This window comes from Histoplasma capsulatum, assembly GCF_000150115.1.
Source record: "Histoplasma capsulatum G186AR genomic scaffold supercont2.2, whole genome shotgun sequence".
NCBI lineage: Eukaryota > Fungi > Ascomycota > Eurotiomycetes > Onygenales > Ajellomycetaceae > Histoplasma > Histoplasma capsulatum.
In genome coordinates, this window is record NW_025544802.1 from 961,150 (window position 1) to 974,478 (window position 13,329).

Sequence of the window (13,329 nt, forward strand, 5' to 3'; positions counted from 1 at the left end):
GAACCTTGTCCGGGAGGCCATGGGCAGATGATGTCAAATTAATCAAATGGCTCAAAGGTCAACGCGGTGGAAGAGATAGCAATTGCACAAGAAGGCGATCCATTGAACGAATGAGTGTTAAGACATGAAATTCCAATCCCTTATGTGGTAAAAAGGGTTTCTTGCAACACTCGTATAAAAATCACAAACAGTAACTAACTACTAGATAAATGCAAAAAACCTCAGCGGAAAAAATCATAAGAATCGACGGAAGGGGAAAAACGATTAGAATTAAAGAAATTTAAAAAAAAAAAAACATGATACATCGATATACCTAGTCAAAAAAATTCATCAGTTCATGACATTAAACACCGAGTCTTCCCGTAGACAAAACCATGCATGCATAACTTAACTGACAGCGTGTCGGGGTTCGAACCACATGGGTGGGGGCAAGATGTGAGAATAAAGTAGATCGCCAGGTAGATAACTGTCAGGAAAAAACAATTCAAGCATCGGCAATATATCGAAAGTGTTATATAATCGCGGGTGGGGGGGTACATTCAAAGCAAACGGAAATCAGGATGAGTGGCGGGAGGGGATGAAGGCAAAAAAACAAAAAAAAAAAAAACAAAAAAGACCCCACGAAAAACAGAAAATCTACCCGGCCATCACCAGTAGCGAGCATAAAGGATCCCGATGTATGAATATTAAGTGTTCGTGTAGGTATGTATGCAATGCGAAGCACGATGCTGTAAGTGAATGAAATGAGCCGCATGCTTTCCCAGCCTTTTCGATTCTTTTTTCCCCATGTTTCCCATTGTGCTTTTGTTTCCCGTATCCGAAAAAGTAACAAATGGAAAAGACCAGCCTTATTCTTGCAATAAAGTAAAAATATTTTGTCTTTGTATAGCCCCAACCGCCTATTTGTGATGAATAAGACCGAACCCTGTACCATGGCATGACAAGACGTAAATCTTCGTAATCGTTAATCCGGAACGCGGGGAGTGGGAAAAGGGGAATTTTTTTATGATGTAATAATTCGAGTACTTGCAGTGTTTCCGGAAGACCTTAAGCAGGTGGAAACACTTTCTATGGGATCCTGGATTGTAAAGTCACCCGGCCGCATGAGCAGCAACCAAGACGGCTTTGGTGCAAAACGCCAAAACTGCTCTGTAAGTATGGCGTGAATGGGTCCATACCCCAATGTGGATGACACGCACAGCTGTCTCGATCAACGACAGGAGTAGTTGTACTGGCCAAAACCCATCATCATAGATGATAAAAAATCGAGGTCGCGACGTCAACTCAATGTCCAGTATGCAAGAAGCTGGTATGTATTATGCTTTGCTGGTCCTTTCCCTGATTATCCAGCAAGAACCGAGTTTTGCGCCCTCTCTCTCATCCGGAGTCCCTGAGTCTCGAGGGCCCGAGCCATCAATTTTGTAACTGTATAATACAGGATAGAAATTTAATTAGCAAAAGAAAATGAAGAACATATCGTATTCGAATTAGTGGATATTCTCACCTGGCCAAACAGCCGCCCTGTCCAGAAGGTAAGCCGTCGAGAACAGAATCTTTGTACCAAAACCGCCATCGACCAAGCTGGGCAGACAATTAGATGGCTCGTTTCCAGATGTACCAGGATGATGCGAAACATCCTTCATTTTTACCTCAACATTGCTAAGGATTTCTTGGATCTTTTGAATCAGCTTGTAATCTTCGTCTTCCAGTAGCATTATTCCGGGAACTTGGGTCAAATCCATCGCATCCTGTCCTAAAATCCCGAGATACGGACCAATGCGTTCTTGAATTGTAGTTACCCATTCGGCCAAGATCTGGGCACAGTCAAACGCACACAATGCGCTTTGGATAGGAAGCTCCCGCGACGTGAACTCAGCATAGGTGTTTCCTAACTTATCAGACATAGATATCGAGTCAGCCGCGTAGAACGCTGCTTTTCGAAGATGACGTTCGCGTCTTGATGCTTCTATCTGCTGCTGCGAAATATTGTTCTGCATGTTATGTTCTTGATTCACGTTACCAGTGAGTGTCAAATCTGCTACGCCGTATTCACTAATGGAAGCTCGCCTGCCGCCGGCTTGATTTCCTCCCTCAAGCCGGTGGTCCTGGGAAGGATAGTCGGCTCTAGGGTCATCTGCATGTTGAATAATTTCCGCTCCTCTTGCCAGTTCGTCAGCCATGCCGTTCCAATCCCTTTGCCAGAACGCTTCCTTGGATCGACCCAAGTTAACGAATAATCTAACATAAGCAAGGTCCAAGAGAGGTATGCTATCTGCCGATAGAGGTCCCAGGCCGTACGGGTTTGGCCGCTCAAGACTATGTCTAGGGTTGGCACTCCATGCCGCCTGCCAAGCCCGAAGAGCAGGTTCAATATGGGCATGCATTGCCTCTGTCTCTTGTGGCGTCCAAGGACGGCCAATGTGTCGCTGTCGAGTTTCCCAGATATAGTTATGCAAGGCATGTATCAGTACCAAACAGCCAAACGTACTTGGTTTCACATCGCTTTGAGGGTGATCGTCGCCGGGAGCATTTGCGCTAAAATGCGTTTGTTGCGGGGAGCCCGATTGTCGTCGGTGACTAGCGGTAAGGAGCGTTGTCAGGGCCACAGAAAACGGTATTTCCCTATGATGAGCCGTTGTTCCACCTAATGATGCCCAAGCCTGAGCGGATTCTGCAGCCCAGAGTTGTTCGTCGCATGGTAAATCAAGGCGAATTTCCGAGTTCATAAGCGGCGGAGAATGGTTGTAAGCAGAAACCAAAAGGCTCGACAAAGTAAAAATAGCATAAAGTGTTCTTTTTCGCTCTTCTACTAATTTCCACCGCATCCATTCTCTATGGTCATGCCACGCTTGGGCATTTATACCATCCATATGCATATCACCCCCTCCAGGGGTATATCCAAGTTGATCAGGAGGGAGGTTTTCGGCCATTATGGGGTGGGTCAATTCCGCAGCCCGGGCTAAACTAACCAAAGCAGCGCAATGCGTATTCGCAATGTCAGCAGAGGTTTTGTCACCACTGTTATGCCCATATATGACATTTAAGAGCATTGCCTGAACTAGCCATAGTGGAGTATTGCGAACGGAATTGTCGCGAGGGGAGCTTGATCGGTTAAGTGCAGCAGATATGTCTGCCTTTCTCCGCTCGTCAAGGTATACTTGAATCATTTTTTTTGCAGATGCAAAGAGTTCCTTGGATGTCGCGGTTTCGAATTCGTACAAAGCACCAATGGCTGCCATGGAGAGAATCAAACATCCTCCCCCAGCAACAGGAGGCGATCCAGAGTTTAGTTGTCCACTAGGATTTTTTAGGCTTCCAGAGTATTCGGGAGAATCAAAATCCAAAGTGGAAATATGGAGGAAGGGCATGTGTGGATGAAAATAGGTGACATATGCTGCGATGTAACGTTGGAGATCAATTGTACTCGGAAGAGCATATGCGTTACTGTTAACAGAGTGTTGACGGGGGATTGTGCTGGGGCAGGAAAATTGGGCGTTTGTTGGCTGGGAGAATCGACGATGAGAGATACCCGAAGGCTGATGTAGATTAGCCAGTAGAGCTTGGCGAGTGGACTCGGTAATGGTTTCCGTGGACATCGACGACGTGGAATTGGGTGCAAAGTTGTTATGTCCGGTTGTTCCGGAAGAATCCCCTATATCTCCGTTTGTGACCAATGGGGGATGAAAAATATTGTTTGGTACTCCAGACAATCCAGATTGAATCCTCGTAGGTCGAGCAGAGAACGACTGGTCAGAAAAATGGTTCTGTCCAAGCAGGGACTTAGGCGACACAGTTTCGGATTGAATATCCGCGAAAGGGGACGTAAATTCTAGGTTGAACTGGTTGTTCGAAGTTTGGGAATGGACAAGCGGAGGATTGGACCATGGACCTGAGGTACTCACCGCTGCTTGGTTCGATCCGTCCAACATCACTTCACTGATTCCGCTTTGACTTCCTGTGCTCATGGCTGAAGGTGACGAACCATCAATCGCGGACTCATTCGCGTTGGCGAATGTCATTGTATTCTCAAACCCGTGCAGCCAGTCCGGGTTGAGATCATCGTCGATAATGCTCTGTGAGGGCAAGCCCGAAAATGTTTGATGGAAGGGTGATGTCGCAGTGTCACTACCAAAAGGGTGAGGCGATCCAAAATGTAATTGAGCAGGGTTAATGGTATTGTTTTCCTGGTTTAATATCATGTCCCCGAAGTTTGCCTCGTTGAAACTACCAAGAACAGGAGCGGTCCGCAGGCCATTAGTCAGGTCCATAGGAATGCCAGTATCTAGTTTTGTCAAGCCGTTGTTGATATTCTGCTGCTCGGAAGGAAGGCCCCGAAATCCGTAGGTAGGAAGACCAGGTATCGAACTTAAACTCGGGTGACTGGTGTGAGTGAGATGAGGCGGTCTTGAACTAGGTGGATTCCCAACACCGATGATCCCAAGCGACGAACGATCCAGATGGCTGATGGTATTCGCTCGCGGCCTCATATTATTGCCGGTGTTCCCATTATTAGCAATGGAATTTTTGCGGACCCGAGTTGATCCTGGTCCGGCGCCGCTGGTGCTTTCGCGTCGCGCGGTTTTAGGCCGGGATGACGGGGTGGACGTCATATGGAGCTTCTGCTGATGTCGTAGAAGGAGGTCTCTTCGTGCGAAGCATCTGGTGCACTCTGGGCATTCAAAAGGCTTTTCTTTGGTATGAGACCGCTCATGACGTTTCAAGTGCTCTAGACGGGCAAAACATCTGCCGCACGTTGTGCAAACATGAGGCCTAGGTTTATCGGTTTTTGGTGGAGGAATATCGGAATTTTCAGTTTGCTGTTTCCCACTGTCGACAGCTGTATCGGATTTTGATGGAGGCGCTGTTAAAGCAAAATTAGAAGCTATATATGCAAAGAAGTAATTACCGAGTAAACGGCTCCTTTACGTTTACCGGTGGTGGTAGACGTACTCTCACTGATCGAAACGAGCTCGTGCCCAGGTTGGGAGTCGGCGGAGGTTTGGCTCGTCATGACATCTGACAACATGGTACTCGAACTACAAATTCCTAGGACACGTTCTTCGTTTTCTCCGGTTCGTTATCCAGACTAATGAATGTAGGATGCAAAGTGACTGCTGTTCCGCGAATGGCGGGTGTCGGTTTAGAGCCGTGCTCTATCCTAATGATTTGAACGAAGGGCTCAGCGCTTAACTCCAAGCGCAAGACTGTCGTATAGCAGGAAAACCTGTGATGGGGGGCGGGGATTAGTAAACGGTATTCGTTAGGGCATTAGAAATTAACTCCGGAGAATCGTGTAAATTGATGGCATGGAACTCTCTCAGTGTTTCAAAAATGGGAGCTTTTAAATGAAGGAGGTAGTCATATCCGCATAAAAATAAAAGAATACAGCAAGCTTACCAGCAGGTACTCGAGGAGGTTTATTCAACGATTGAAAAGAGAAAGTATGGGCAGATTATGAGCGACCAGAAACGCACTGGGCACTGCTGCGAGCAAAAGTCGAAATTAATCCATCCAAACCCATCTATCGATAAGAAGAAACCCTATTTGCTCCTTGCAATTGGTGGGGCGTTGGCTGCCGGAATGGAGGAGCTTATCGTCCGTAGCTGCGACAAATTCAGAACAAAGCAGGAAGAAGGTCGAAGGAAGGGCGGTCTTGCAACACCCGTTTACACGACCAGCGTTAATGTCCCTAGTAGTTCAGCGTATCCCTCAGCCTTTTTTTCTCTCTAGTCTTTTGCACCCCTCAGCTTAGATCTAAGAATGAATGCTCTTGGTTATCATGGAGCGATAGTCTATCGTGGCAAGAGAAACAGGAAACAGCGAAGCACGTCGCAGGAACGTCGCAGGACCCAGGAAGGTGGGCGGCAACTATGTTATGGATGACGATAGTTGGACAAGATAAGGAGAAGAAGAGGGTGGATCCGTACTGATTTCCAATTGCGCCAGCGGACACATGGAGCCAGGACTGCCCGTCGCTGAAGCACCGCCGACAATTTGATCCCAAACCCGTTTCACGAAGCTTGCAGAGAAGCGGAATCCCCAAAGGGTCAGATTTACTCTTGAACAGGGGCGGCTGTGAATCCGAGCAGTTGGGGGAGAGGAGGGAGGGAGAAGAGGTGAGGTTGAGGTCGTGGTTGGTCCAACGTCAGAGCGACTCGGCAGCGGCTCCAGGCTGGGAATCGGGGAGGATTTGGGCTGCGGCTTATGGGACGGATACCCAGATTACACAATACCCCACAAAACGGTACTGCGTTATTACGGTATCTTACACTCCACTTCCGACGCCACGGCACTAAGCATGCTAAGCGCCCTCCCAACGCGGGTTCCTAGGTCCCGACAATACAGAGCAGGGCCACTAACCCTAGCGTATACGGAGTACGGTACACGCCAATACGGGCTACTCCAATTCGTCTTCCCCCTCCGTACGCTGTGCGTATTGGTTGGTCACCGCTCTGTAAGGCTGTAACATATAAATACAGAGCTCTTGGTTCCGCTGTGCTCCGTACGTAGGATGGGACGAGGTGACGGGCTCCACAGCACTTGGGAGTCTCGACAGAGGAAACCCACGGCTATCGTCTGCGTACGATGTATCCGTACCGTACAAGCAGACTGGGTGGAAAAATAACCAGGGGAAGAGGAAAGGCAGATGTTTCCCGAATCCCGGGACCGAATTATACACTTCCCACGAACCAGGACAGAGGTGCTGGGAACCAAAACCTTCCGGACGCAGGAAAGCATAATGAAGACATGGCGGCCCAGCACTGCATCTTGTATGGCCGGCGGAACCTCGGTCCTGCTCCAGATGCAACAGAAGACATCCAAACATTGGCATGTACTGAAGAGCCCGCTTTGGAGGTGGTCGCTCAATTTTTTGGCCTTGGCTTTCACTTGGGTATCTTTGGTACGAGGACTGTAAAATACCCCAGCTCTGCAGGGATATTTCGTGCCAGTGAGCTGTGTCTTGAGCTATCGTAATACACCAACACCCACCGTCGTTACCTGGTAATTTCGCGTTTTTGAAATCGCAAAGCTCCCTCCACAGCAGCAGAAACTTGCTGGCTTTGCGCGCTTGAATCCACATCAGCATATTTTTGATGAGGCGCAAGAAGTGTGTCCACGGAATTTGCACAGTACATTCTATTTTTCGTTTCACAAACTGCATAGCTTGCGTCGCTAAAGCTTGCATAGCATCATCAGAAAATGTTTGAGCATCAGCCAACCAGGAATATGACAAGGCCATGAATGCCCCACGGGCGCTCAGGCATCAACCTGAGCCATGCTCTAAGCGACGGCGCGGATTGGACAGGACAAGCTAATTCTGGGATAGTTTCACTGTGCGTGGCCGTTTTCTGCAGCGTTTCCCTCTGCGCACACAATAATAATGGCTTATCAAAACCGAGCTTACCCTGTTGATACATAACTAACAGTACACCCAACCACACAATTCGAAATCGACGACAAGTCCACAGCAAAGAGGGGGGAAAAGGGAAAAAAAACTAATCAAGGCAGTTATCGTCGTTGTTGCTGCTATTTGACGGATTCGTTGTTCCATTCATCTATTCTTTGATTTTAATATTATCTGTAAAAGGACGACAAGCAAGCCACAGCAGGGAATCAGATCCAGGAACATCCTCATCCAGTGAGCGGCGGCTGGAGGCGCAAATCCTCGTTCCAGACGCAGGGATTACAACCAAAGCGCGAGAGCCAATCACCTGTGTTGCATTCACCATTGGAGGCGCTGACCTGTATCTCGTCTGCCGCTGAGGTCTCTCCACCAATATCAACGACATTTTTCCTCTGCTGATGCATTGTCTCAGAAACCTGGGCTGTTTCAAGAAGCACAGCGGCAAAACGTGCAGTTGGAAAGAGGCTTTTACTTGTTTTTCTCTAAGCGTTATCAGCATAAAATGCGACAACGAGATACGCTGTCTGAGCAAAAAGCGGATGTGATGCCCACCGGTTCAGGTTTCACGTCCGCATTGTCTAGAAGATAGGTTGACTACTACACAGGAGAGAAATTCATTGGCAGTTAGGTCGCAGAAGCAGGGTTGACTTCATTCATCGACAGGCTGGTTCAACTCTCAAGCTGGTAGAATGCACTTCTCCAAGACGAAAGACTGCATTAGGGCATTTGCTCATCAAACCCTAACTGCCTGAGTAAAACCTGAACGTGAACCCTTTTGAGTGGGATTTATCGACCTAATTACTAGCGCATGGTATTTCCAGCCATCCTCCTCCTTCATGTCTTGTAGCCAAACTTGCTTCTGTTGTTGCAGATTTCTTGCTCTTTGGTCCGATCAACATCAAAGGGTCTTTCATGTGTACAACGACCTTTCACACACCAATAGGCAAGGAGAAGTAGGTTCGAAACCACAGTTCAGCAGGGTAATAGACTTCCACCCACATCCCAGGTTTTGATCTTTTCAATGGTCATGTGTGCCTGTGGATGGGATGGGCAGACAGTACAGTATAAGTATACGGGCAGAGTACCTACATGTGCCGTGTGTTCTGCTGCCACAGTTTGTTCTGGGAAAAATAATTTGCTATTGACAATGGCTTCCTATCACGTAAAGGAAATCTGCTTGACGAACAACATCGTCATGTATACATGCGATAGTATGATACTGTCATTAGTTACATTGGCTCTTGGCTCCTATTTGCAGAAAACTGATTCAAACCTTCATCCGTTTATTATCGGCAGCGATATGGCGATGACCAATAAGAATCATCGATGGAACTTTGAAAATATAGATACAGTACATACATATATGTAAAACCTTCACCAGTGAAAGGAAATGAAAAGCCTACGGCGACCACCTTTACAACCCCACTCTCTCCTATCAGAGCACTAAGGGAAACAATACGGGCCTTTGCTTGTTCTATCTTCAGCGTCGAAAACATTGTGCAGACGAACGGTAGAGATTACCCTGACCATCACAACACATCAATTGCAGCTGCTTACCTTGAATAGGAATAATAATAATAACAATAATGATCATAATAACTATCTCCGCTAGGAAAAAAATAGGGATTACATAATTCCATGAATAGGCAGATGGGGGAAGCTATGGACGTTGAACCCAAGTTGACACTCCAGCCCACCCTTGCAAGCAAGCGCATGAGCCATGAAACAGACTTTCCTCAACGGATGACCTCAGCCCCAGAATAGCTGATGAAGATCATCAGCTCTTGCCCAGCTTTCTCTGGAGATTCGCTGTTGGCTGAATCAGAGTAAGCTCGTATAAGGAAAAAGCTAAGGCGGGAAACCCTGATCGCCGCGGGCGGCGGATACATCAAGAATACGCATGACATGTAGTTGAAGGGGCTTGGTAAACAGTTAGTTCAGTAGCTCTCAGACGGAGATGCAAAATTTGCCAGCCAGCCAGGTTCGCATCAAAGACAGCTGTTGTTCTCGCATTTTCATGAAGGCTATCTCGATCATCTTCTACGGAGTAGAGTCCTTAACAGAATGGTTATCCCAGCACGCCTCAGACGTTTGCCCCTCTACTTAGCAGTGCTAGTCTATCATGTCCCAACAATCACGGGGTATGTCGCTTCCAGAGTAAGGTGTGTTGGTAGTGACAGCCGTATTTCATATTTACCGCTAGAAAATCGGCTGCGGAGCGTCGTGTGCTGGAGGATAGCTTTCTAGAAGGACCATACACAAAGGTCCACCGGGCGAGGATCGAGAGAATGTGTCGACCTCATCATCGCAGCGCCTATTCTGACATCAGCGTTTTCGTTGGAAACAAGCCATGTACCGCGCAGCCACCGTTCAAAAGAAAAGTAATAAAAAATAAGCCAATCCTCGAACCTTCCTCCGGCCGAGTGCCAGTTTATCACCGGGACGCTTGGACCTTAAACCCGGGTTTAGAGCTTACCACCAACCAACCATCTGACATGTTGCCTCCCAACAGTTCACAGAGATATAGTTCGGCAAGAAAAGAGTAACAAAGCACAATAATTGGGAGGACCTGATCCCCCACACAGTGCCCACATGCGTGATTCTTTCTTGCCCCAAAATGTCAAGTGGCGACTTGAAAAAAACGTGGCCCAGCCCAGTCTCTCGTTAGGCAAATGTTTCTAGCCTCCGAAACTTTCCTATGGCGAAATAGGTATTGGTTTGACAGGGTTCGCTTACAGCCTTCAGGGTCCGAATTGTAAGTTTGGCTGTGTTTATGTTCAAGTTATATTCTTGTCTGAAAGGAGGGTTTCTGGTGTTTCTGTCAGGGAGTGGTAGCGGTTTTTTCCCGCTTGAGGCCATCCTGTCTGTCTTTAATACTGTGTTTAGAAGAGGACGGGAAACGAAAGAAAGCAGAGAGCCAACATGATATTGAAGGGACAAAACATCTTCTTATCCATACCAGATAGATGATTCGCACAGTCATAACAATGTAGCAAGTAGTTGCTAATCTGTCATGTAATTTAAACAGCGTCAAACCTTTATCTTTATCGAGTTTCCAGCTCTAACTCCTCATCCTAAACCCTTTTTTCTGACGGTTGACCAAGAAGCCAAGGCCCACCTGGTTGATACGGCGGGCAAGTGGCTGGCCAAATAATTATGTCTGCGAGCGGCACTGCGGCAGGCCCGTCACTCCCGCTGCATATGCATAGTGGAAGACGGCTGGTGACAAGGTATCCTGCCACGCCTTTCTTCATCCTTGCTTTTTCTCTTTTGACTTGGGACTGGGCCGTGCGCGGCCAGGTTGAGCTCAAGGAGAGGAATGAAGGTTATTGTATCAAAGGCTGTGAAACAACTGTTATATTCCGACGGTACAGACCTCATTTCTTTTTCTCCTCCTCCTAGCCCTTTTTCAGCTTCAAAGAATACATGGATATTTTGCCTTATTTGGCGGCATTTTGCTACTACCAAAATACTTCATCTGCATTTGACAGTAATAGTAATCTGTCTGCCACTATAAGAGACAAAACTGCCACCTCCTCTATCACATACGAACATAGGGAGTGGAAAATAGGGCTTCCCGTCCGCTCAGCCGTACTCAAGCCACTCGCCGGCCTGTTAGTAGTTGGGTGGGTGACCACCAGCGAATCCGGGCTTTCGTATGTTTTTTATTTTATTTCCTTTTGTCGTTTGTGGAGACGAACAATGGCGGTGCCAGTAGTTGTGACATGGCAACAACATCCATAGATTTATATCACAATCCTTAGACGATGTGTTTTTGTTAAACTGAGCAAACAAAGGACACCCCCACATTGCTCAGAATGAGAAACAGCTTTGCATCTTCATTAATGCTAGCAACAATATTGCAATATCGGTATTCCTTTTTATCTTTTACTTGATTTATTTAATTTTCATTTATACAGTTATACTGATTGTCAAGCACTGCTTCATCAGCGTATTGCGCACTATGCTTTGCATCTGGCACATTATATTGAAGCAAGGCCAGGAACACAGTTGCATGGACCCTGCATGGCTGATCTCACTTGACCTCGCAGGTTAGATGAAGGCCCGTTTTATCCACGGACATATCTGATATGTTCAAACTGCCAGTTAACATCCACATACAACCCTCCCTCCTCGATTGTGCATGGCTCAGCACGTTCGAAGGGGCAGACTTTCCAAGCCAATGAAAACAACGGCAGCCCGCTTACGCTACACAGTTCATGAGACAACCAAGGCTGAAATAAGCATTCTGATAGTCAAGCCGTTGACGACTTGCTAAAGAGGGAGTCTTCGACAAAGTAGGAAAAGATTGGGCTCTTTTGCAAATGAATAACATGTCGATGCCAAACCTTCCCTAACGGCGCCGATCAAACCGTGGCAATAAATCCCGAAATCAAACAATGGGTTTGTGTTTGTGTACCGCCGGCGCAAGTTTTACTAAACTTTTAACTACAATCAGCTCCAAAGTTTTCGGCCTCTCTCAATTTTTGGTGGAATCGGCATCAGCAATACCATTTCCATATTTCCCCATTTCTACCATGCATGGCTCAATCAATACGCAGTGCATAAAGGTATCATCGAAAATGGGACCGGCCCACACATCTGTGGGAAGTTTGTTCCACTGTCCACATTATCTGATCATTGATCGAGATCGGGGAGGCCAGAAGAAGGCACAATTCATCAAAGATGAAGAAGAGAGAGCCTTTCCCGAAGACCACTCCAGCCACACAAAGCGGTAGCGCCCAACCAGGATCAACATGGTCCCTTTTTGATTAACGGCACCTGAGACAAACAGCCTCATCAACTTCAATTGGTGTGGGATTCGATCTCCGTCAGCGAAAACATTGAGGCCTGCTGCCGCTGCTGAAAAGTTAAATGATACGGATGCATTACTCGAGTTGGTCTTTATGGAGCAATTGCGTCATTTTTCAACACGTAATAGGAATAGTTGATAACTAGGAAAAGTTTAAGGTAATGTTCGAGAAAAGCCAGACCCAGGTTCCCGTCGTTCGGGAAAATAATGATAAAGGGATGACATCTCTCACAGGCCATGCTTATCGAGCGTGTGACCCAGCCATCCATGGTTCTGGTCTAGCAGATTTTTTGGGTCAACTAAGGTACGAAATCTTAGGTGTTTACCATAGATGCTTGTGGGCTCAGAACTCTTTGCCGAACCATGGCGGCAAGATCTCAACTTGAAACCCTGATGATGTCAAGAGATTGTGCTGGAATTTGACGGGTGATCTTTCTCCGAGATTTCCCTCTTTCGGATTTTATTTACTTTATTTTTACTATTGTTTAACCTGTTTTCCATTTCGGGCGATTTCCTGCATCCCCATCAAGCCCTCAAGGTGACTCCATTGAGATTGCATGCGCTGAACTTGACACAAAACAACGCACACGGTGCACTAACTCTTCCGTAACCTACAGTGTTGACTAACTAATGGCAAATAAGAGAGCGTGTTAAACAAGCACAGCCTTCAGCCGTATCATTATGAACGGACTACGTCTGTACCGGTCTCAGACTGGTATATTTGAAGGTGTGATGAAACCTGGGCCTCGTTGGAAGCCGATAAAATTCCTCCAGAATGTCAAGAGCCACGACAATGGCTACATGATCGAGAATGCCGGCAACACCGTAGATAAATATTTGTTAGCCATTGCAATAACTACATAAAAGCAGCACAGATCCAGGCCAGGCGAGACAGCATGCCTCATACCGAAAAGAAAAGCGAAGAAGGGCGCAGAGGAGCATCCTCTCAACATGAGTATTTTTTAGATACCTCATTCATGTGGCACACCGCTAAAACCGACAGGTGTATGCACTCCAAAGCCACATTGAAGGACTAGTCTGCAGCTTGCTAACCAGGCCACACTCTGTCTAGAATGATCTTTCGGGTGTTCTATGCATTCCTCCGGGATAG

The 13,329-nt window shown here is 46.9% G+C and overlaps 5 protein-coding genes across 5 annotated transcripts, besides 4 other annotated features; 3 read left to right on the forward strand and 2 right to left on the reverse strand.

The window, feature by feature from the left end:
* Nucleotides 1–1,342: 1,342 nt before the first annotated feature.
* Nucleotides 1,343–5,026, reverse strand: HCBG_01536 (DNA binding regulatory protein AmdX; the record flags this gene model as incomplete). Its single annotated transcript, XM_045428586.1, has 3 exons — nt 1,343–1,425; nt 1,505–4,882; nt 4,951–5,026. The coding sequence occupies 3 exons, from the start codon at nt 5,024–5,026 to the stop codon at nt 1,343–1,345; spliced, it is 3,537 nt and encodes a 1,178-aa protein (XP_045290372.1).
* A 428-nt stretch (nt 5,027–5,454) lies between these two features.
* HCBG_01537 (uncharacterized protein) lies at nt 5,455–6,296 on the forward strand (the record flags this gene model as incomplete). Its single annotated transcript, XM_045428587.1, has 2 exons — nt 5,455–5,692; nt 5,947–6,296. The coding sequence occupies 2 exons, from the start codon at nt 5,455–5,457 to the stop codon at nt 6,294–6,296; spliced, it is 588 nt and encodes a 195-aa protein (XP_045290373.1).
* A 289-nt stretch (nt 6,297–6,585) lies between these two features.
* HCBG_01538 (uncharacterized protein) lies at nt 6,586–6,975 on the forward strand (the record flags this gene model as incomplete). Its single annotated transcript, XM_045428588.1, has 1 exon — nt 6,586–6,975. One exon carries the CDS (start codon nt 6,586–6,588, stop codon nt 6,973–6,975), a length of 390 nt encoding a protein of 129 aa, XP_045290374.1.
* Nucleotides 6,976–7,632: 657 nt separating this feature from the next.
* On the reverse strand, nt 7,633–8,901 carry HCBG_01539 (uncharacterized protein; the record flags this gene model as incomplete). Its single annotated transcript, XM_045428589.1, has 4 exons — nt 7,633–7,887; nt 7,958–7,999; nt 8,405–8,440; nt 8,809–8,901. The coding sequence occupies 4 exons, from the start codon at nt 8,899–8,901 to the stop codon at nt 7,633–7,635; spliced, it is 426 nt and encodes a 141-aa protein (XP_045290375.1).
* Nucleotides 8,902–10,561: 1,660 nt separating this feature from the next.
* Nucleotides 10,562–10,773: a sequence feature (Protein overlapping with rRNA (HCBG_01540, EEH09895.1) was converted to a misc_feature.).
* A 150-nt stretch (nt 10,774–10,923) lies between these two features.
* Nucleotides 10,924–11,061: a sequence feature (Protein overlapping with rRNA (HCBG_01540, EEH09895.1) was converted to a misc_feature.).
* Nucleotides 11,062–11,356: 295 nt separating this feature from the next.
* Nucleotides 11,357–11,457: a sequence feature (Protein overlapping with rRNA (HCBG_01540, EEH09895.1) was converted to a misc_feature.).
* Nucleotides 11,458–11,686: 229 nt separating this feature from the next.
* Nucleotides 11,687–11,763: a sequence feature (Protein overlapping with rRNA (HCBG_01540, EEH09895.1) was converted to a misc_feature.).
* Nucleotides 11,764–12,379: 616 nt separating this feature from the next.
* Nucleotides 12,380–13,329, forward strand: HCBG_01541 (uncharacterized protein; the record flags this gene model as incomplete). Its single annotated transcript, XM_045428590.1, has 3 exons — nt 12,380–12,522; nt 12,878–13,043; nt 13,291–13,329. The coding sequence occupies 3 exons, from the start codon at nt 12,380–12,382 to the stop codon at nt 13,327–13,329; spliced, it is 348 nt and encodes a 115-aa protein (XP_045290376.1).